At 31.4% G+C, this 25,395-nt stretch overlaps 1 protein-coding gene, 1 long non-coding RNA gene and 1 pseudogene across 2 annotated transcripts; 1 reads left to right on the forward strand and 2 right to left on the reverse strand.

The window, feature by feature from the left end:
* Positions 1-3,023: 3,023 nt before the first annotated feature.
* On the reverse strand, positions 3,024-7,828 carry LOC118034286 (uncharacterized; annotated as a pseudogene).
* A 2,345-nt stretch (positions 7,829-10,173) lies between these two features.
* Positions 10,174-16,859, reverse strand: LOC140954263 (uncharacterized). Its single transcript, XR_012168679.1, has 5 exons — positions 16,682-16,859; positions 16,376-16,531; positions 14,055-16,228; positions 13,020-13,107; positions 10,174-10,261 (listed from the first exon to the last, which is right to left on the reverse strand). It is a non-coding gene; the product is annotated as an uncharacterized lncRNA (long non-coding RNA).
* Positions 16,860-21,296: 4,437 nt separating this feature from the next.
* LOC118034218 (uncharacterized) lies at positions 21,297-24,849 on the forward strand. Its single transcript, XM_073406195.1, has 2 exons — positions 21,297-21,479; positions 22,662-24,849. The coding sequence occupies exon 2, from the start codon at positions 23,084-23,086 to the stop codon at positions 24,770-24,772; it is 1,689 nt and encodes a 562-aa protein (XP_073262296.1). The 5' UTR covers positions 21,297-21,479; positions 22,662-23,083; the 3' UTR covers positions 24,773-24,849.
* The last annotated feature ends 546 nt before the right edge of the window (positions 24,850-25,395 follow it).

Consider the following 25,395-nt stretch of genomic DNA (forward strand, 5'->3'; position numbering starts at 1 on the left):
ATATAAAAAATTAATTTTAGATAAAATAATTTAAAATTTAGTGAAAAAAAACAGGTTCTAACACAACCCCAAACTCAACATCAATAAATGTTTAACATGAAAATACAAATTTTTTTATTATAAAAAATAAGCAATCTACAGCAACAATAACCATGATAAACATATTTAATAGTGTAATAAAGTTTGTATTTTAAAAATATATTTTTATTTAGAAATATATTAAAATAATTTTTTTATTTTTTAAAATTTATTTTTTTAATATCAGTACATCAAAACTATTCAAAAACACAAAAAAAATTAATTTAAAATAATATTTTTAAAATAACAAAATGACATTTCAACCACAACTCTGACCAATCTCTTAAATAATATATGATGTTATAGATTTAATATAAAGCTATTCATATAATCTCATTTAATATTTTAAGTTTTTAAATAAGATCAGAGTTATTAAATACATTATAAGAGTTATTGGACGACATATATTATTTAAATAAAACTCCAAAGGTCGCTCATTTTCTCAGTTGACTCCAAGTGAATGTCTACATTTTATTGGACGACAAAGCACAAACACGATGATGCATTTTTATTTATTGATTTTCAATGAAGTTATCGAACACAAGGGAGAAGCATCCGCAGTTTCTTGGAAAAAGCCTTGTGGATTCATCTTTCCTGGTAAACCAGCTGTTATGGATATTTTCCTTGATGCTAACATGAGTTTTGACTAGACCAATACAATCTCATCAAGATTCATGGAATGTGTGTGGTAGACCACAAATCTATTTTAAAACATGACCAAGAAACGAGCCAATTCCCAATTTTCCATAACTAACTTTTAGATCTAATGCCTATATTTCTACAGTGAGGAGTAGGTCTCACACACCATGCTTTATTTTAAAATCATGATGACCATTTTATCATGAATAGAATAGTTTAGGAAAAAATTAAGCTTAGGATTATCGTCAATTCACACATTAAACTACTTATATTTGATAGGAAGTATAGAATAAATGTTATTTTTTATATTATATAAAACTCTGAATGCTATTAAAATTTCTAGTTATCATAACTGGTTTTTATTTATTTTTATAATTAGTGTCCATTTATTTTCATGTTTTAAAAATATTTTTAAAAAAATTAAAGTCTTTTTTTTAATTAATTTTTTTAATGTTTTTTAGATTATTTTAATGTGTTAATATCAAAAATAAATTTTTAAAAATAATTCATTGGATGCCCTTCGTGGCAAGGTTTTTGATTTTTAATTTTTTTTACTTACCAATTTATATATTTGAGAGTCGCATAAGGGCACTCATTGGTATTCTTAAGACGAAGTGAAGAATAGAAACAACATAATCTTTTATTTTCTTTTAAAAATAAAACATAAAAGTCATATATTTTTTTGTTTTTTTTTTGTAAGAAAAAAACACGGTTATGCTATCAGTACATCGTAATCAATAAGAATTTAACACGTTATACTACTTTTATTAGTGGTACAATGCTTAAAAATATTTATTTATAATAAGATTTGTCACAAATAAAACACCTTTAATTTAATTTATTTTTGTATATATTTTTTAAGATTACATTATTTTCCATATCACAACTAATTATATTATGCTATTGAAAATAGCACTGTTATTTAAACTATGTCTTTGTTCTCAAATATACTAATTTATAAATAAAAAATTTCCTATTTTATTAAAAACAACTCCTTTTTTAAGATTATTGTGTCTTTTTTTATTATTACCTATGACTCACTTACGAGGGGCTTCAAAGCCAAAAAAAAAAAAAAACCCAACAACTTATATATGTAATTAATTACATATCTTTCTTTGAAACTAAAAAAAACTGAGGCTGCTAGAGGACAGAGGATTACTATTCCCAATTTTTAAGCAGTTCATTTTTTTATTTTCTTTTATTATTGTTGGTTAATACAAACTAAAAGATGATAAATAAATTGAAAGATTAATACAAACTAGAAGATGATAAATAAATAAATATCAATCAATTTGAGGCAAATACAAAATGATGCAAGTGGATAATATACCTTATGGCCGCCTTTCAGTAGTTTTCCCTCTAAATTAATACGTTGGAAAATAGAGCAATGAAGTGGTCTTTACGCTAGAAAATTACTCCAAGAAATTTCAATGAACCACCAAAACAAGGAAGAAAACAAAAACGTTAATAATGGTGAAAATGACCTGACATTATCGGTCGAGATGATTTAAGTTTTTTTTTTAAAAAAAAATAATTAATTACTTCTCAGATATTATAAATTAACGTCACACGTTAATTTAAGAGATCGTTTTTTTAAAACGTACTAACAATCCAACACAAAGCCATCTAAAATATTTACAAATAGTTATAGCATTTAACTATTTATATAGGGTTTTCTTTTTAAAATATTTTTTATTTTAAAATATTTTAAAATAATTCATTTCCGCGTGCATGTCATGCTCCTCCATTGTTTTTTCAGCCTGTCCCGCTCCGGTATCTGCACACAACGCACTGCCGCTGTTTCCGGTGTTTTTTCCGCGTTCCTCCGGGAATAAAAAAATGTTATTTTTTCTCGTTTAATTATTTAAATATTTATTCTAAATGTGAAGTGTTTTTTTGGATAGCACAATGTAATTTATGTATTTGCACAATAGTTGTGTGATTTACATATATTTTATTTATGTTGAATAATATTTTAAAATATTTTTAAAATGTAAAAAACTACTGTACGTGGAAAACTATGCCATTTGATGTGATATTGGAATTCAACTGCCAAGACACCACGGCTGATAGATGTAGACTGAACAGGAAAATTTTAAAAAATTCAAATATTTCATGCCTTCACAGCCGTTCAAAAAAGAAACAAGATCAAGCCTTGATTAAAATTTGGCATGCTAGACTTCCAAACTGGGTCAACCAGCGAAGGTATAGATTTTACTAGCTTGATTGCCCGCGCTTTGCTGCGGGCGATTTTAGGTTATGAATGAAAATACAGTTTTTTACCAGAATAAGCATAACATGCATGAAAAATAATAATTGCTAAGCAATAATAAAAAGAACTGCAGCTAGGTATAGTATCAAAGGTTTGATAATATAGATAAAGTTATAAACAACAACAAAATACAAATAAGTTGTCAGATTGCTGAGCACTTAAAGGACATTGTTGTTTCAAAACTATATCAAAATTACAGAGGCAGCAGTCATGATAATATAGATTAAGTTATAAACAACATCAAAAGTAGAAATAAGCTGCCAGATTCCTCTCCATGTTCTTGCTACAGGAATCTAAATCCAAGTCATTTGTAGAGGAATTGCTAGTGTTTCTGCAATGTAAAGACAATAAAATAAATTATGTAAAGACAACAAATCCAAGTCATTGTTGTTAGTATTTTTTGGACATGTTAAATAGCCTTCACAAAAATGTTTTTGGTTTTTTTTTGTTTTGTGTTATAGATGCAATTGAAGGTTGAAAATTCTGTGAACATTTGTGTAGTAGATGAAGTTAAATGTGTGGATGAAGCAAGATATAAAAATTGACCATGTTTTTTTTTTTTTACATTATTGTATATACAGTTTATGTAGTCATTATAAAACCTTTTTCAAAGCAATAAAAATCCTAAACTGAAAAAAAAAAGGAAAAACTTCTTTTCTCAAAAAACTCTAGCATCACATTGCTGTGATTATTCCTTCAGGGAAGATGAAAGAGGGGAGCATTTGAAATCATGTGAGAAGAAACGAAACAAAAGTTTCTTGTGGCATTAAAACATAGTGAAGAAATTGAGTGCAATGTATGCCTGGATAATGTGCTTTCAAATCCTACAACACCTAAAAGAAGGCTTGCAGTCCTGCCTAAATGTGGACCATTCATTGTGCATATCATGTATCAGGAATTGGTGTCATGGTTCCCCAACCTCTGGGATGACTTTAATTTACAGCATTCACCAAGAAAGTAACCATATTTATTGCAATTGTTTAAGTAACATATGCACATATATAATTGTAATGATTTCTTCTTTATCTAAGTATTTATTGTGTGCACATAATAATTATGTTTTCTTCTCATTGTTAATATACATATATCCTTTACTAATTCTTTGGTTTTAATGAAAAGTATTAATATTGATATATAAATTTTCCGGGGAATGATTTTCTCTCTTTTAAGAATTGTTTTCAATGTTATAATTAGCATGTAAAGAAGAAAAGAACTCATGAATTATGGGCTGTGAAGTGAAGAGAAATAGGTAAATGTAAAATAATAAAAAACAAATAGAATTAGAAAATAAATAACAAATAAAAGGCATGTTGGACAAATTGGAAATTGATTTATAAGAATGTGAGGTTAAAAATCAAACCTTCAAGGATGATGAGGATGTTGCCCGTTGTTTTTTCAAAGGTGGAAGTGAGTGATCAAATGTCTCAGATGTAGCTATGTTTCCCAGGTTTCCTTGGACTTCAATTGCTTTGTCATGCTCATCTTCATGACTATTGTAACCAAAGGAGTTAAAGAGATGCAAGGCAGAACCATCACAGGTTAAGAACCATCAAATTTAGCACGTGTTAAGGAAAAAAAAAATGTAAAGAAAGTGTGGGGAAATGTAAACTTGCCTGAGCTGCTGTGTTGCATCTTCAAAATCAAGTGCACGTCGTGCTTCACTGTTTATGCTTGTTTCCTTGTTTGGTGATATGTTCTGAGGTGGTGTCTCCAAGGAATCAGGAGCAATCCTGAGTTGTGTGACAGTATTTTGTGGAGTTGATGGAGCTTTGAGAACCTGTTTCATATAGCTTAATGGAGTAGATGTCTTGGATGTAGGAGATGATTTAGCTTCTGGAGTTGCTGTTTCTAGAGGATGGATGCTCTCATTTGTGCTGTCGTCAAAGATATTAGTAATGATAACCTCACATCTGTTGGTGATGGATCTGAAAGCACCAAATCGAAGCTGAAAAATCATGCTTTTGTTTAACTTTGCTGCCATGGCAGGAGGAATAACTGAGGGATCAATAAAATTTTTTATCATAGACATAATGGTGGGCCGATGATCCAAAAAAGTTCTCAGCAGTTTTCCCAAATAGAAGAAAATTAGTGACATCTTCTCCATCGGTAACAATGCATTCTAAGCGAAACCTATAATATAAAATTGAATACATGTTCATTAATAAGAAGTGCATGATAATGTATCCAAGGAATATTATTTTTTTATTTAACAACTTAATATTGCTTTAGTTGTGAAATTAGATGACTTACCATGGAATTGGAAGAGAGGTGATAGCATCATGATCCATGCATGTGTAATTGTTTTTGCCCCCGCTAAGTTTTTTGTTGCATTTTGGACAGCTTGGATACCACCAGCCATTGGGAAAAATCAAAGTCAACAATCGAAGCTTGACATGTGAATCTTAGATGCTGGTAATGGAAAGGAAATACATGTTTCAGGAGTGTGGTTAAATGAAATTTTAAAAACTAATTATATGAAGAAGGTAAAGTATGTTATCAAAGCTAATAATAAAAGGGTGTAAAAATAACCTTGTGCTCATAAGGATTCATGCAAAGAATCTCATGTATTGTTCTCCTATTTTCTTTGATTTGTTCCTTTATCGATAAAACAACATTTGATGATGAAGGGAGTTGTTGTATTTCAACGGGTAGTTGTGCAAAGCTGCGTGTACAATCGATTAAAAAAGATGGTGAAAAAATAATTAGTTAGAAAAAAATTGATAATGGTAAAGCATAAGAGAGATGGTTGATGTTGGAATAACTTACAAATGTTTATATGCCAAGCATTCTGGTATGTCTGGATTGAAGTACCAAAGAGAGGCGGCTGTACTGTTAAGATTTGGTTTTCCTTGTGAACAAAAGAGTTTTTTGTAATAAAATGAAAGGAGAATTAGTTGGATTAGAATGATAATAAAAATGTTAAAAAAAAATTTAGAAACAAAAAGAAATAGAAGTTAAAATTACCCTTAAATTCCGTGACACGAAATCCAGCAAACGCAATGATAACCGGAGATGGCAGGTTATGAAGAGCGAGTCCATCAAAATCTCTAGCACTATCACCCCAAAGAGTTATGCGAAGCTCCTCACCACTTTGAAAGAAAATACAAAACAAATTTGATCAATAAGCTTGATAAAAGTAAGGTAATTTGCATTTAATTTTTCAACTCACCGAATGTTCTCAAGCATGAATTCTATCTTATTTTCGAGCGTCTGTCCACGAACCATAACTTGTTCAAGTGGCTGCAATGCTTTAAGTCTTCCAAGGACATCTTAAAAAACAGGAATGAATGCTTTTAAGTAATGTTATCAAGCTGAGTTCAATAATAGAAATGTTTAATAATAGGCTAAATGAATGAAGTAAATGGTAAACCTGTAAGAATTCTGGAGCTTTTTGACTTGGTCATAATATGTGCATAGTCAATAAAATTAAAGTAGTATCTAGGAACAGAAGGTGTAATAGCTTCAATGCCTGTAATCTTTGTGTTAGATTTGAGATCAATCACAGCATCATGGGCAACAACTGTGTTTACTGCTCTGTTTTCATAAGTATAGAATCCTTTGATTTCATAGTGATTTCCTTCAATAACTATTGCTGCAAATGTTGGGAGATCTCTTGTTTTAGCTACAGCTTGAATAGCTCCACCCTATATAAAAAAAAAATTAACGTTGGAATGAAAAAAATAATTGTTCACCATGCCAACAACCAAATGGAATAGAGTTTTTAATGCAATATGTAATAAGGTTTAGAATTTTGAATGCAATATGTAATAAGGTTTTGTAAATTATTTTAAGAAGATTTTTGATGACATTGGAAGTGAGGTATTGGTACTACTGGAACATTAAGTTAAAATACTGGTTTTAATAATGAATTTAAGAGATTTTATGTCTTAATATTTCTTAAAATGTTTAAATTGGTTGTTACGTATAAAGTCTATGAATTTGAAGCAAGATTTTCTAAGTCAACAAACATGTCTTGAGGTGAAGGTGAAACATTATTTCTAGCAGGATGCACATATATAATAGTTAATTATTGTAGACCATTGTATAAATGAAAGCTGCATATGAAAGATGTATAGAATAAAAGATAAATATACTTGTTGGTTGCTTCTCAATTTTTGTTATAATTGGATGTAATATACCTGGTAAACTGTGGCTCTAGTATGGATTTGTAACTGAGATTTTCATGGTAATTGGTGCAGTTAGCAGTTATTGCATCGTAAAATTTCTCAAACTCTTATATTAAATCATGTCAACTAATAGAATAAATGAAATTTGCTTCACCTGTATGAAATTTTCTATGGATTATATAAAGCAAATGCAATGCTTGGGGATTGTATGGTTTTTTAAGCATGTAGAAAACAAAGTTGATTGTAAATCATAAATGGATGCCAAAAATTGATCATGTTAGTTTTTCTTAACAATTTCAATATTGAAAAGTTTTTTCCATAAGTTGAATAAGCAATTGCTGGTTTAGTAGTGAACTTAACTATAGTTCTATAGTAAGGAATTAAAAAGGAAAGGAAACTTGGTTTTCCATAGGAATCTTAAGAGCAAATAAGTACCTCTGGTTAAGTAAAAAAAATGTTAAATTGCCAAAGTAAAGAAAATATTCAGAAATGAGTGGACATGCATTATTCAAACATTTAAATATATAGAAAATAAGATTCATTAGTGGTTATATTTTCATGATAAATTATACCTGATTGTCAACAAAAACACAATTAAAACTGCTTGGCTGACCATTAAATTTAGCAATCCAAACTCGACAGGCCCTAGCTCGTAATGAAGGGTAGAAGTTGTATTTTTTAATCTCTTTTATAGGTAGAGCCATTGTCCTGCAAATGATTAATAAAAAAAAAATATTAGGAGCAATGATGGTTAAGAACAAAGCTTCAAACCATTTTAGGCCCAAATTATATGCACTGAAATTTAAAGTGATAATTTAATTGCTAATTACATATAATTTAATTTAAAGGCAAAGGAAAAATAAAACAACATGTTAAAAATTCTTTATTCAACAGTAGCACCTTAAATGACCATGTCAAACCAATAAACAATTTAATTTTATGTTTTCAAGCATAGAAGAAATAACATTGACTGCCTGCATTATTTCATTTAGCTAACCTAGCAATTAACATCCAAATGGAAAAATCTTCAACATACTGTTATTTTTTATTCTTAAGCATATTTCATTTCGGAATGCAAATGGATTAGAGCAAAAAACTCTCAACTATAAAAAACATGGACCCAAAATAAAATAAAATATTTTTTGCATGGACAAAGTAATATTTAAATAATGATGGGTTTCAGTATAGAGTTGGTGTTTTTATATAATGATGGGTTAAATTAATTTTGCATGGACAAAGTAATATTTAAATCACAAACATGTATTTATTTGGCATATGTGGTTTTACAAATTTCCACTCGCCCACGAATCACATTCAGAAATATATTTATAATTAAAAACTAAAATAAAATAGCAACCATCAATAGAAACATATCTGGATATGAGAACTGCAGCAACAAATAATTTCCTGGAAGCCATTATCAAAAATCACTTTGAAAGAATATGCATATAAAGAGAAGAGAATGTTCACATATGCTGTTTTCATAGTTGATTTATCCAAATTAAAACCATGCCAGATCCTTATCTTGGTCAGATATGACCAATCCAAACCCAAATTATTTTGTTATGTTAGTTAATTTACATCCAAGTGATCTGCAACAACTCTGTTTTTGTACTGCAGAGCTAATAATTTTTTTGAACTCTATTCATTCCTACTAACAATATGTAATAAATAAAAATTTCTTCCATTCAAATTATGTGTTTAACACAAATCTGGTATACTCCTAATACATCAACGTAGAGGAGGATTCAAAGTTCAGTTCTGGGGTCTGTTTAGAGCTAGAAAAAATCCCACCCTTCTTATTATATAGTTCTAGCACACGTTGAATTTGAGGAAAAAAAGCTGAAAAGGAGGAAAGAAATGCATAGTTTTTTCATCTCATAGCATAGAATTTCCGAAGACCCTCATTGACCCTCTTACAGTCAGCTCTGATTTCTCCATTGCTTCTTGTCAAAGGACTTAAATTTCCCATCTTTATCATAGACTAAGCAAAGCTATCAAAGAAGGCGGTCTGGCTGTTAGCAAATTGGTTGACGATGGCAACAATAGAATTTGCTATAACAAACAGAATTGATACCAAATGATCAATTTTTTTTCCAACCAAAAATCTTGTTGAAAACCAATTCAGCCACTAATCATATGCAATTAAATTCAAAACGATAATTTAGCCACCAATTACATGCAAGTAAAATTAATTAAACGCATGGCAATTAACAACATAATTTCAAAAAGAGAATTTTCTCTCTGCAAGTTTCGTTGGAAAACAAAAGTAGCCAGCAACCATATGTAATTGAATGGAAAGGTCTTGAAATGAGCAATGTATATTTCGTGGAGAGAAAATAAAGAACCAAACAAAACAATAATGGTTAAGCATAAAGTTTTTAAACCATTTCAGGCAGAAATTTCTACACACTGATTAATTTAAAGTCGTAATTTAATTGCTAACTATATATAATTTAATTCATAGGCCAACGAAATATAAAGAAAACACACAAAAATTCTTAATTCAACATACAAACACCTTAAATTAACCATGAAGTCAAAAAACCAAAAAAACAATTTAATTCTTCGTTTTGAATGCATAAAAAGTAATAACATGATTGCCTAAATTGCAATTTCAGGTCTTCGGTTAACCTAGAAATTAACACCCAAATAAAAAAATCTTCAACATACAACATAAATTCATCAATTTTTTTATTTTGAAGCTTAATTGCCTAAATTCATTTCATCGGGAAATGCATTTCTTTAAATAACCTCTAACATGAGTTCAATCAGCTCTTTTTTTAAACACGTATCACTAAGCATGAGTTCAAGCAAGACCTTTTAAAAAAAAAAAACACACATATCAGCAAGCATATATTTTCCAGCAGAGCAAAACAACACCCTAATCTCAAGCTATCATGCAAACAAAAGAATAAGCATTGATTAACTTAACTTAAGCTCTTTCAACAACAACAAACATATTCTAAAAAATTTAATAGAAAATAGCTTGTAAGAAAGAATGAAACAACTGAGAACCAGAACACTGTTTAATTAAAAAAAGAGGCATGAAAATACCTTGTCAAACATTCCTTGAAAGTGGATAGCAAAATCAATAGCCTACACGATTAAACATTATGAGAAGATCCACACAAAATAAAGCAACCTGTAAAACAAACATTTTCAGATGCATAAATCCACCAATCAGCCCAATTAGCACCCAAAATCAAGATGGAAAAAAACCACAGACAAATTGTTTTTCTCATATCTGAAGCACCAATCAACTTCAAATGCCTCATCTCAAATAACAATTTTTTTAAAAGGGAACAAAACAACGTGAAGCTTAACAACAATGAAGCAACCCAAGGCTTTGTGTGAACATAGTGCAGGAAAAAAATGTTATTAGATAATGTATGCATTATGTTGATCATGTTACAAAGGAATGAGAGAACACAATACAACTCACACATTACCTAGTAAACTGGAAAAAAAAAATATGGAACCCTTCAAAGGCATACATATAAAATGTCAGGAAAAGGAAAAAAAAAAACAAACAAAACCACATAAGCAAATGAAAACAATAAGGGGAGCTGTAGTTACTGAAATGAAAAAAAAAAAAAAAAACAATGCCACATGACAGCCCTTGCCAATTAAAAAGACCACATGGATTAGAGCAAAAAACTCTCAACTATAAAAAACATGGACCCAAAATATATATATAAAAAATTGCATGGACAAAGTAATATTTAAAAATTCTTAATTCAACATACAACACCTTAAATTACCATGCCAAACCAAAAAACAATTTAATTCTTCGTTTTGAAGCATAGAAGCAATAACATTGATTGCCTAAATTATTTCATGAGTTAACATAACACAATTAACACCTAAACGGAAAAATCTTCAACATATTATTATTTTTTATTTTTAAGTATCTTTCATTTCAGAATGTATCTCTTTAAATAACCATTAACACGAGTTCAATTATTTTTTTAAAAAAACACATATTACTAAGCATGAGTTCAAGCAACACCTTTTTAAAAAATACACATCATCAATCATATATTTTCCAGCAAAGCAAAACAACACCCCAAACTCAAGTTATTAAAATTCAAGCAGCCTTCCTTTGAGTGACAAAATTATTCAAAGCAGATAAAACAAAAGTGAAGATGGTGTAGTTAAGTAGTTGCTTGTCTCAACCAAAGCTTTTTGGTAACACAAATTGTCTAAGAAAATGACAGCGAGAACTGAAATTGCAAGCAAAGCTAGTTCTCTTGACTGCACACGAAATCGGGGGGGGGGGAGAAATTAAGGAATAAAGCATCAAGACCAATTGAAAATTAAACAACTAATCCATTCATTTTACGGAACAAATAAACTAATTAAAAAAATTATGATAGAATCAAATGTATCCAGCCAAGTCAAAAACCCTAATTACAATTAAAAATCAATGTTAAGAGAGATTACAATGCGATCTTGCAAGGTTTTGGCTTTTTCAGCCATGACTTGATCAGCTTGGTGAACAACAAAGTTGTTCCCTACTTCCACTGCCTTGCTCACATAGAGAGAATTGAACACAAAGTGATACAACATACTTGTTTAATGCTTAATAAAAAAAAAGATAGTACTAATTAATAACTACAGTCTAGATAGGTTCATTATTATGTATTTGGACCGAGAAGAGGTCAGTCAACGACTCAAGCAATTCCTCTACGTGGGCACTAACCTAATCAAGAAAAAAAAAATCTTAATTCTCCAGCTTTACATGGAATTCAGTTTTGAAAATTGTAGTTAATTTATACCAAAACAATGAAAGCAAACATTTCAAGTTTCAAATGCATTGAATTTCCAGAACCATGATTTACTTAGTAGCTAATATCTTTTTCTGAAAATTTTAAAAAAGTCTTACAAATTGCATGCAAATAAGATATCTCAAGATGATTTTAAACTGATAATACTCTAAGAATTTCAATAAATAAGCATCCTAAATTACCTTTATTTAAATATAATTTCTATACATATTTAGTATGCATACATGATTGTTTTCCTATATGTTATGCAAGTTAATATATATTTGTTTAGCATGACTTGCAGTTGTTATGTCAAATCAAAACATCCATGCTCACTTTTCTATTTATTTGTGATTTTTGGACACCGACATTTATAGAATAGTAACAGTAACAATGTTATAAAACATTTTCAGGAGCCTTGACCCATATCTTTTAGCACGAACTGAAGGACCAGAATGCTTGAGGTTTGTGATTAACATTATAAATTAGCTGCGTTTTCTTCTCCCCAAGTAGAGAATTAAGGAAAAGGAAAATGTCAAATGATCAGAGGCTAGGTGCAGAGGCAATCCCATGCCTCCTTTTTTTAGCTTTTTTTTGCTTTTACTATATGCAAAGTAACAACGGCAAGTAAAGAAGCAAATGCTACTTTAAACAGACGAAAATTGGTGAGGTCTTGGAATGATTTGTGGTGTAGTTGAAAGGGGCGGCTTGAAAGAACATGACAAGGGAAATCTTGCCAGAACTCAAGAACAATTTCAATTTGTGAGACAAATAAAAAATTCCCTTTGAAATATTTGTAAATCAAAATGGGTATAGAGAAGAAAACGCAAAGTTGTGGTGAGAAAATAAAGAGGAAATTAATTAAAACGCAGAGCATGAGTTCAAGCAACCTTTTTAAAAAAAAAAAAAAAAAAAAACACATATCAGCAAGCATATATTTTCCAGCAGAGCAAAACAACACCCTGATCTCAAGCTATCATGCAAAAAAAGAATAAGCATTGATTAACCTAACTTAAGCTCTTTCAACAACAACAAAGATATTCTAAAAAATTTAGTAGAAAATAGCTTGTAAGAAAGAATGAAACAACTAAGAACTATAACACTGTTTAATAAAAAAAAGAGGCACGAAAATACCTTGTTAAGCATTCCTTGAAAGTGGATAGCAAAATCAATAGCCTACACGATTAAAGATTCTGAGAAAATCCACACAAAATAAAGCAACCTGCAAAACAAACAATTTCAGATGCATAAATCCACCAATCAACCAAATTAACACCCAAAATCCAGATGGAAAAAAACCACAAACAAATTGTTTTTCTCATATCTGAAGCACCAATCAACTTCAAATGCCTCATCTCAAATAACAATTTTTTTAAAAGGGAACAACGTGAAGTTTAACACCAATGAAGCTACCTAAGGCTTTGTCTGAACATAGTGCAGGAAAAAATGTTATTAGATAATGTATGCATTATACTGATCATGTTAGAAAGGAATGAGAGAACACAATACAACTCACACATTACCTAGTAAACTGAAAAAAAAAAAAAAAAAAAAAAAAAAACATGGAACCCATTCAAAGGCATAGAGATAAGTTGACAGGAAATGGAAAAAAAAAAAACAAAACTACAAAAGCAAATGAAAACAATAAGGGGAACTGTAGTTACTGAAATTAAAAAAAAAACAATGCCACATGACAGCCCTTGCCAATTAAAAAGACCACATGGATTAGAGCAAAAAACTCTTAACTATAAAAAACATGGACCCAAAATAAAATAAAAAAATTGCATGGACAAAGTAATATTTAAATAATGATGGGTTCCAGTATAGAGTTGGTGTTTTTATATAATGATGGGTTACATTAATTTTGCATGAACAAACTAATATTTAAATCACAAACATGTATTTATTTGGCATATGTGGCTTTACAGCCTATGGGGCACAATCTTTTATTCTTGAAAATGGATGATCATGACATGCACTTGTTTTTTTTACCGTTATTGCAATATATTTTTAATACTTTATCAACAAAGTATTTCAATATATTTCTAATATTTGAAAAAAAAAAAAAAGAATTAATCTGTAAAAAAACAAACATAAAATGAAAAAGAAAAAATACAGCAACAAAGCTGCAAGCAAAAAAAGAGGTAAAGTCTGAAAATAATGGTGCACCTGTAACTTGAATGACAGAGGAAAAAGGTGGTGTTACAACTCCCTGCAACCTAAAGATAGCTCAACACTAATTGGAATACCATGCCTGCAACAAATGGTTAAAAATAGAAAGTCACCAAGCAAATTTGAACTTGAGAGATGGATAATAACAACAATAAAAAAAAAAACATGCGATTATGAAAATCAAAAGAAAATAATTATGAAAATACTTCCACTGCCTTGCCCATATAGAGAGAATTGAACACAAAGTGATACAACATACTTGTTTAATGCCTCATCTCAAATAACAAATTCATTCATCTCAATCCATAATTTTTTAATCCAAAACCAGATGGAACAAAAAACACTTACCCTAAATCTCCTGTGTTGTTGATTGAAAATCTTTTGTTTTTTAGGTGCTAGACTTCTACTCCAGGTTACGGAAAGGCGTTTAAAAAAAAAGTAGTGAAGATATACTGAGGTTTTTCGCTGAAACTCTATGAAAATTCTGTGGTCTTTCCATTCCGCTGCAATTTTTTTTTAAATTCCCTAAAGCATGCAGCGCAATTGTCAAACTCTGTAGGCTGCCATGGCCAAACAGTGTTAAATGTTCTAGAAGATTAAGCTCTGTTTTTTCTAGATTGCCCTTGATTCAGCTAGAGGTCTTGAATATATCCATGAGCATATTGTCCATGTTTATATTCATCGTGATATTAAATCAGCAAACATACTGATACGCAAGAACTTCAGGGGAAAGGTTGGATTGATATTTTTCTCATGATGGTGTCCCATTTTAAGCCTTTTTCACATAGCTGTACTGAATCCTTTATTGTACAGGTTGCAGATTTTGGATTAACAAAACTAACTAAGGCTGGAAGTGCATCTCTCCTTACACGTCTTGTGGGTACATTTGGATACATGTCGCCAGAGTAAGACATTTTCTCCTTTAACAATTCTATAAAAAGATAAAAACTTTGGAATAGGTGTCAGATAGAATCATGCTTAGCTTAACTACTGGCCGATTTCAATTTCTTAACAACTTGCCCTGTTTATAACTGTCTAGAGTTCAGAGAAAGATCCCAAAATCTGTGTCAGAGCAAACAAAGCTTTTATGAGTTGTATGATTTTACCTTATTCTTATCGGGAACATATTTGTTTCTTTTTCTTTAACCCCCCTAATTTATATCCCACCAAACACACATATTATATGAAACTCTTTGGGGGCTAGAAGAAGGCTAAGGTAATTTTTGTGCTTGGAGGGTCTTTGGGGCTAATGCTATTAACTTTGATTTGCTGAATGTTTGTAGTCAAATGTTATTGGGGCATAAGGATTGGTATATTACTAATAACAAAAAAGGCAACAAACAATGCTACAAATAATCGTTCAACAAAAGTAAAAAAAATTAAAGACAACTAAAAGGAGCCAAATCTTAAAAACACAGTAAAGTTCATAACTTGCAACCCAAATTGATTTGAAACTAAAGCTGAGGAAAAGCAGAGAATAATCTTAAAAAACTAACCTTTGTCTTAGTAGAACACGGGGAAAAAGTTAGGAGCCAGTACACCCAAAAGCAAAGCTTAAAGCATTATATATCTTTGCAGGAAAAAACGAAAATACATGCCCACCAACATGATAAAAAGCAAGTAACTGGATGTCACAAAACAGAAGTGATTGCTATGACCAGATATGAAATAGAGTTCTTAAAAAATATTCCAACAGGACAACCCATCACCTACCCAAGTCAGAACTAAACTAACAAATCAGCCCCCTCACCTTGTCTCCACATTTCCCGCTCAAGAAAAAATGACCAGATATAAAATAGAGTTCTTAAAAATATTCAAACAGGACAGCCCATCACCTACTAAAGTCAGAATTAAACTAACAAATCAGCCCCCTCACCTTGTCTCCACATTTCCCGCTTAAGAAAAACACTGCACATCACAATGGCAGCAACATGCCAACCTTGACGTGCATTAAATGTTTGTCAGCTGAAACAGCTTAAAACCATACTCCTCTTCTCTTTTCATCAGCATGCTGAACCAACCCACTCTCACCTATCTCAACTGAGACATCCAAATGCATGTCAACACCTTAATTCTTAGGGGAAAAAAACGTACCAGCACAAAGAAATGCAAGCAAACCAGCCATGTATAAATAAGAGCCACAAAGAGCCTTTTAATCCATGCCAAGCCACCTAATAAAAAAAGCTTCACTGTCAAGTGATATTTTGTAAAAAAGCAAACTAAAAATTAAATTAATTTTAAAAAAACCAAAACTGGTCAGTCAATCACTGCAATTATATACAAAATCTGACCAAATTACTAATCACAAATAAGCTCACCTGCTCTGGCGCTGCATTTAAGAACTCCTAAAATCAAGCCAGATTTTCTGGTGGCGGCGACGTCTCTGCAGACTAAAGTCCCTTTCCCTTTTAGCCTAAGCCATCATGAAATCCAAGCCGTCGTTTAGTCTTCATTTCCCGGTCTTCATTTAAAATCTGTCCATGAGGGTCAGAGCAGCAAGAAAAAGGAGAAGCTAATCAGACAAAGCTATGCAATTATAAAATCTGTCCGTGAGGGGACAGAGCTCTATAAGGCACCGAAAAAAATCACACGGCAGGTGAACGAAGCTTATGGAAGTCACTTACCGATCTGGATTCCATTCTTTTTTAGTGAACGAAGGGCAAGCATTGGGCAGACCTCCTGGTGAGAACTGAATGATGCAAACCAAGATCTTGAATTGTGAAAACACCAAAGCAGACCTTTAAATGAATTGCTCCAGTCCACAGTAAGGCAGCCACAATGTTTTCTTAAGCCCTTTTAGATCTGGAATTGTGAATGTATTATTTGCTTTGTTTGAGGCGTTTGCATAAAAAAAAACAAAGAAATGAAAGTTGTAGCCTGTTAAAGATGTATGGCAGAGATGCTGCCACGTGTCCAACCAAAAAATTGAAAAGACAGCAAAACAAAACTGGTCAAAACTCACCGAAAAATAAATGCTAAACGTAAACAGTGCAATCCACAGTGATTTTAGAAACAATGTACAATGATTTACTGATCTCTTTTAGTTTTTTTTTAATTCATTTAAAATCTGTCCATGAGGGTTAGAGCAGCAAGAAAAAGGAGAAGCTAATCAGACAAAGCTATGCAATTATAAAATCTGTCCGTGAGGGGACAGAGCTCTATAAGGCACCGAAAAAAATCACACGGCAGGTGAACGAAGCTTATGGAAGTCACTTACCGATCTGGATTCCATTCTTTTTTAGTGAACGAAGGGCAAGCATTGGGCAGACCTCCTGGTGAGAACTGAATGATGCAAACCAAGATCTTGAATTGTGAAAACACCAAAGCAGACCTTTAAATGAATTGCTCCAGTCCACAGTAAGGCAGCCACAATGTTTTCTTAAGCCCTTTTAGATCTGGAATTGTGAATGTATTATTTGCTTTGTTTGAGGCGTTTGCATAAAAAAAAAACAAAGAAATGAAAGTTGTAGCCTGTTAAAGATGTATGGCAGAGATGCTGCCACGTGTCCAACCAAAAAATTGAAAAGACAGCAAAACAAAACTGGTCAAAACTCACCGAAAAATAAATGCTAAACGTAAACAGTGCAATCCACAGTGATTTTAGAAACAATGTACAATGATTTACTGATCTCTTTTAGTTTTTTTTTAATTCATTTAAAATCTGTCCATGAGGGTCAGAGCAGCAAGAAAAAGGAGAAGCTAATCAGACAAAGCTATGCAATTATAAAATCTGTCCGTGAGGGGACAGAGCTCTATAAGGCACCGAAAAAAATCACACGGCAGGTGAACGAAGCTTATGGAAGTCACTTACCGATCTGGATTCCATTCTTTTTTAGTGAACGAAGGGCAAGCATTGGGCAGACCTCCTGGTGAGAACTGAATGATGCAAACCAAGATCTTGAATTGTGAAAACACCAAAGCAGACCTTTAAATGAATTGCTCCAGTCCACAGTAAGGCAGCCACAATGTTTTCTTAAGCCCTTTTAGATCTGGAATTGTGAATGTATTATTTGCTTTGTTTGAGGCGTTTGCATAAAAAAAAACAAAGAAATGAAAGTTGTAGCCTGTTAAAGATGTATGGCAGAGATGCTGCCACGTGTCCAACCAAAAAATTGAAAAGACAGCAAAACAAAACTGGTCAAAACTCACCGAAAAATAAATGCTAAACGTAAACAGTGCAATCCACAGTGATTTTAGAAACAATGTACAGTGATTTACTGATCTCTTTTAGTTTTTTTTTAATTGGACGACAATCATATTAATAAATATGGGACGACAAATCACAAACATAATCATGCTTTTTTATTTTTTTTTATTAATTTTCGAATAAGTTATCAAACACAAGCTCACACGCCGCATAGGGGATCACGTACAATAAAATTAGTTTTCTTTCTTTCTGATCAAATTAAAAACAATCTTAACTTCATCTATTGTATTATAATCTCATAAATCTCAAAATTACTGAACTTACATGATTATTAGTTTTAGAACTCCTTAGATTAATCAAGATATACGCAAGCTGACCCGAACACCCACGTTAATAATAAAAAAAAAACAATCATAATTCTCTTTAATTAAATTACTCCAAGAAATTTCAATGAACTACCAAAATAAGGAAGAAAATAAAAATGTTAACAATGGTCAAAATGATTTTATAAAATGATTTTTCTATTTTTTAATATTTATTTTTTACATTAACATATTAAAACTATATAAAAAACTAAAAAAAATCTAATTTAAGACAAAAAAAGAATTAAATTTTAATAAAATGTATGTGACAAACACCCCTTACTCTCCTATTGACGTAGAGATAGAATGAAACTGCCAAGTATATATATATATAAACATGAGGAGGTGGGCTGTACCAACATAATCTCATCAAGGCTTTTAAACCATTTTAGAACATGACGAAGAGACTGGTGAGAAATCCCAGTTTTCCATAACCAACTTTTAGATCTAATGCTATATTTTCCAAATTAAAGACCAATAATGTTATATATTTTATACTTCGTTCACTAAAATGTAAAAAAATGATTTTTTTTAAATAACAAAATGACAGTTCAACCTCAAACAATTTCTTAAATAATATATAATGTTATAGATTTAATATAAAACTATTCATATAATCTCATTTAATATTTTAAGTTTTTAAAGAATATCAGAGTTATTAAATACATTATGAGAGTTAATATGAGTTAATATGGAGCAAGGTTTAGATTCAGGGTAAGTCAGGAGAATTAATCCAAATATTTTTTTTTTAAAAAAATTTAAAATAACATTATTTTAATTAAAAAATAGAAAAAGATCAAAAGAAATTTTGACCAAATTTAAACTAAAATTTACCTGATTAATCGAATCATAAGTACACCTGAGTTTTTAACTGCATGTAACTTTACAAGTGACGATTAGCCGGACCAGCAAAGAAACAAAGAAAAGAAAAATTCTATATAATGGCCATCGTTAGTTTGATGACTGCCTGTGTAGATTCTTGTGGAAAAGATCAAAATACTTTCTTGTTCTTTGATAATAATTAATTAAATTAAAAATGAGTTGCAACATATTGATGGTTTTCTGCAAGTCTTAAGATTAAACGAGTTTTATTTAAGAGTAATAATTTTACATTCTTCTAAAACAAAAACAAAAATTGGAACTTCATGGAAATTGATGGACTTAGGAACCTTACGTCACCTTCCATAAAAGATCCACTTGATCAAAGATGGGCCCGCCGTTCAATGAACACGCGGACGGCAATGCATGGTGCTCTCCCCTATAAAGAGCCTTTCGCTCCTAACAAGTATTTCATACATTAATTTCAAGCAGAAACAGAGGGGTACAAATGGGATTCAACAGCTTCTCTCTGCCAGCAGTGGCGGTGATAATGATGATTAATGCCATGCTTCTATCGCAAGGGTGTTTGGAGGAAGAACGAATTGCTCTTTTGCAGATCAAAACTTCCTTCATTGACCACTCAAATGACAATTCATCCCAGCTACTCTCTTGGGGAAAAGATGTCCTGTGTTGCAGCTGGGAAGGAGTTACCTGCAGCAATTCCACTACAAGACGAGTCGTCGAAATCAGTCTTTTCTACGCAAGAGGTTGGTACCGTTCTACGGGAGATTGGTACCTAAATGCATCTCTATTTCTTCCCTTCCAAGAACTCAATGTTCTTAACTTGACTGGAAATGGCATAGCTGGCTGTGTTGCGAATGAAGGTTTGCCTCTTCATTAAAGACTTCATCTTTTGTAATTTTAGCACGAAAATAAACATATATAAACTGAAATCGATTTATTCTCTAAATTAATCTAATAATTTTTTTAGCTTTTTAACTAGAAATCTTGCATGCATGCAGGTTTCGAAAGACTATCAAGACTTGCCAAATTGGAGGTTCTTAATTTGGGCTCCAATAGCTTCAATAATAGCATCTTATCATCCATGAAAGGACTTTTATCTCTCAAACATCTAGATATTAGAGGCAACCGATTGCAAGGATCAATAAATATAAAAGGTACTTAGAAACACATAAACACATCATCACAACTAATTGAAAAAGACTCGAAATGTTGACACACACATGTTCTATTTATTCTTTGATATGAAGTATGAATTGATCCCTATAAGTTTTAATTTGAGAATAACAGGCCTAAAAGTTTTATATTAACTCTTTTGTATTGTTTTCTTAACTCAGAATTTGATTATTTGAGCAACTTGGAGGAGCTATCGCTGGCTAGAAATGAAATCCAAGATTTTGTAACCTTAACCGGTATCTATTAATTAACGACCGTTTGATAACTCTTTTATTTCTTTTTTTTACTCTTTTTTTTGTGATTGTCTTTGATTTTTAAATAACAAAACACACTTGGTCTCAATCATATATTTATTTATTTTGTTTTTTTTTATTGTTTTAATATGCTAATATCAAAAATAAAATTTAAAAAATAAAAAATATATTATTTTAATACATTTCCAAACAACAAACACTCTTTAAAATATAACTTCTACTATACTTTCAAACAGGCTCTAATTAGGTGATGAATCATAATTGTTAAATTTAGTTTGATACCAAACCATTGGATTAACCTATAATTATTTTCTTAATATTTCAAATAATTAATGATTTTGACGTGAGTGATAATCATGTAGTTGGTTTTCAAATCAAAGATTTGTCTCTTAATTAAATTCTTCGAAGACAAAAATGAATATTTAGGATTTGAAATGTAATTGATTTTGAAATTAATCACTAACCACTTGCTATAAATATCATGCAGGCTCTGAAGGACCATTAAGGCTTAACAAATTGGAGTTTCTTTACTTGGGTGACAATCACTTTAACAATAGCATCCTATTATCCCTTAAAGGGCTTTCATCTCTCAAATATCTATATCTTGGTGGCAACCAGTTGCAAGGATCAATAAATACGAAAGGTACTTAGACCCACACAAACACATCATCACAACCAATTGAAAAAGTAGTCAAAATGTTAGACACATACATGTACTATTCTTTTACATAAAGTTATGAATTGATCCCTATAAGTTTCAATTTGAGAATAACAAGCCTAATAGTTTTATATATTAACTCTTCTTTTTTGTTTGTAATTTTAGAATATAGTCCGGAAACTACCTGGTTAATTGGAATTAAATAATCAAAACCGATATTATACTTGAAAATAATTAAAGTCCCTTTTAATAATTACTACTAGCAACACGCTTCCACAACTATCATCCGTTTTCTAAAATATTCTTAATACTTTATTATTAGAATAATAAGGATATGTATTTTTAATAGTACTTCTAAAATTTATTTGGTTTTGTTGTGCTTTCATATAAAACACCTACTTTAATTAATTATAAAAGAAGCAAGGAATTACATAATTATCTCGTAATAAAAGATTTAACGTGTAAACTGGGTTTCTTTAGCCCTATGTATAGACAAAACGTAGAAAAAAATAAAATATTCATGCCCAACTTGAAAAAAGAGAAACATATGAGAAGAGGTTTTAAATAAATAGTTTGAATTTAGTTTATGTTATCACATAAACCAATTGAATTATTTAAAATTTATATTAGATATTTTTTGATAAAATGTAAAAAAATAATAATAATGAAGAAAATCATCTCTTACACTAGTTCAATCTTTATTATTTTGTTAATTATGCTTTTTCTTTCTTAATAAAATTACAAAATCAATTGATACAATAGTATCTCCTTAGAGTAAAAAGAATGTCATTCTAAATGCATCAAGGAAATTATATATATAATTTTATTACTTTTTTTTTTAATATAGTTTTAGGAAAAAATCTCTTAACCAATTTCAAATTAATAAAAAAAATTAAAAATTGATACTAAACACCAATTAAAAAATCTCTTAAAACCAATTTCAAATATAATCAAATCATTAAGAAATTGATTACATGTGAATAATTAAACAACCACATTATATTACTACCTCAATGCATAGCCATATAACTAGTTTAGTAATAGTTTCCTAATCCTCGCATATAAGAAGAGCCTTCATTAATCCTATATTGCTCGCCCTCTGTACGATTCTACCGTTTCCATTACATTATTGTATGCTAAATTTCTTTTAACATGGATAATTTGCAGGCCTTTGTGAGTTAAAGCATCTCCAGGAACTAGATATCAGCTATAATAATCTCACTGGTTCTTTGCCTTCATGTTTCTCGAATTTGACAAACCTTCAAGCTTTAGATATCTCTTTTAACCACTTCACTGGAAATACATCATGGAGTTCCATTGGTAGTCTCACGTCCATTCGAGATCTAAAACTGTCAGACAATCACTTCCAAATACCAATCTCACTTGGCCCATTTTTTAACCTTTCAAACCTCAAGAATTTGAATGGTGACCGTAATGAGATATACGAGTCAACAGAGCTGGTACACAATTTGATTCCAAGGTTCCAGTTACAAAGGCTTTCTTTGGAATGTACCGGATCCGGCGGGACATTTCCAAAATCCCTGTACTATCAGCATGACCTTCAATTTGTTGATCTCTCACACATCAAAATGACAGGAGAATTTCCAAGCTGGTTGTTACAAAACAACACAAAACTCGAAGAGCTTTATTTGGTCAACAATTCCCTTTCAGGATCTTTCCAATTAACAAATCATTCCCTTGTGAGCTGGTTATCACGTTTGGATATCTCGAGAAATCGCTTTCACAATCAAATTCCCACCGAAATTGGAGCATGTTTCCCGAGGTTAGTGTTTTTGAACCTATCCAGAAATGATTTCAGTGGTAGCATACCCTCTTCGATCAGCAATATGAGCCTCTTGGAAGTCTTAGATTTGTCCAACAATGGCTTGTCAGGCAACATACCCGAGCAGTTGGTGGAAAACTGTTTATCATTACGTGGTCTTGTGCTTTCAAATAATTATTTGAAAGGCTGGTTGTTCTGGAAAATTTTCAACTTAAAATACTTGACCGATCTGATATTAAGAGGGAATCAGTTAACTGGAATTCTTCCGAATAGCTTGTCTAATAGTTCTCGTTTGGAAGCATTGGATGTCAGTCTCAACAATTTATCTGGTAAGATACCGAGATGGATAGGGTATATGTCTTCTCTTCAATATTTAGACCTTTCAGAGAACAATCTTTTTGGAAGTCTACCATCCAACTTTTGTTCTTCAGGGATGATGATAGAAGTTTATTTATCAAAAAATAAACTAGAAGGATCACTGATTGGTGCACTCGATGGTTGTCTGTCACTGAAGAGATTAGATTTTAGCCATAATTATTTTAGAGGTGGCATTCCCGAGTCAATTGGTTCTTTGTTAGAGTTGAGCTTTCTTCTTTTAGGTTATAATAATCTAGAAGCTGAAATTCCAAGACAATTGTGCAAACTAGAGAAATTAAGCTTGATTGATCTTTCTCATAATAATCTGAGTGGTCGTATTCTTCCATGCTTACATCCTAGAAGCGAGTGGTCTAGGAAATGGGAAAGTGCTCCAGGTTCTTCTACTATGCCGCCAGCATCTGCTCCTATGCCCTTGGAAGATCCTTCTGTCAATAAATCTGTTGAGATTACAACAAAGAGTATATTGTATTCATTCAAGGGAATGATCCTCGATTTGATCTCTGGTATCGATCTCTCCTGCAACAATTTGACAGGAGAGATTCCTTTTGAGCTTGGAAACCTCAGCAACATTAAGTTGTTAAATCTATCTCATAACAGTTTAACAGGTCCAATACCACTTACATTTTCAAACTTGAAGGAAGTTGAAACTCTGGATCTTTCCTACAACAACTTGAATGGGGAAATTCCTCCCCAGCTTCTCGACTTAAACTTCCTATCTGCTTTCAGTGTAGCCCATAATAACTTATCTGGCAAAACGCCAGAGATGGTTGCACAATTCTCAACATTCAACAAGTCTGTCTACGAGGGGAATCCGTTCCTTTGTGGACCACCACTCACCAGAAATTGTACTGGAGCAATACCACCATCACCCGTGCCAAGGTCTCAGACTAAAAAAAAGGAAGAAAATGGCGTTATTGATATGGAGGCTTTCTATGTGACATTTTCAGTGGCATACATCACGGTCTTGTTGGAAATAGGTGTAGTTCTATATATAAACCCGCAATGGCGACAAGCATGGTTTTACTTTATTGGGGAGAGCATCAATAATTGCTATTACTATCTTGTAGACAATCTACTTGTGCCAACCAAGTTCAAACGATTGCAGCCTTATGTCTGAAACGGTATTGGCTTTGTGTATACTTTATTTAGAATTTACATTTTCAAGTCGTAATTAATCAATAAACCAATGTATATATATATATATGATGTAGATATTGGCAGAGGAACTTTATTCCTAAAATAAAGTGTGGTTAGGGTTCTTGTTTGGCCTTTTCATGAATTCTGTACTCGTGTCTTTTGATTCTTATTGTAGTTAGTTCAGGTTTTGTCAAAAATCTCACAAGACAATTCTAGATTTTTATTGAGTAGAAATTGTCCAATTCAGGGTACGTAGTTTAAGGAGGAAACTATGAAGGGAACTGATTATTAATTATTTCGTCGTTCACTGTACATTTGACACAAGTTAGCAGCTACCAAGGAAAAACTAAAGGGCGGGCTCAACTGTCTGATCATAAGAAACTACCTTAATTAACTCCATCTTTCTCGGTCAACAATAACATTCTTGATTTCTGCTAAAATTCCATTTCCATCTTTCTCTTACATTTATCTATGTCTTAATTCAGAAACCCTTTTCAGCTTTATCTGTTGTAAGAACACAGAAAGAAATTTTTTACTACCATGTTTTCTTGGGAATTCCTGAGGAAATCCTCAGAGTTGGCCCGTAGAGTGCTTGCCAATCAA

Source organism: Populus alba, chromosome 18, assembly GCF_005239225.2.
Source record: "Populus alba chromosome 18, ASM523922v2, whole genome shotgun sequence".
Taxonomy (NCBI): domain Eukaryota; kingdom Viridiplantae; phylum Streptophyta; class Magnoliopsida; order Malpighiales; family Salicaceae; genus Populus; species Populus alba.

Bases quoted from the DNA above. Each gene is read 5' to 3' on its own strand.
- LOC118034218 (XM_073406195.1), top strand. From the start codon at position 23,084: ATGACAGGAGAATTTCCAAGCTGGTTGTTACAAAACAACACAAAACTC.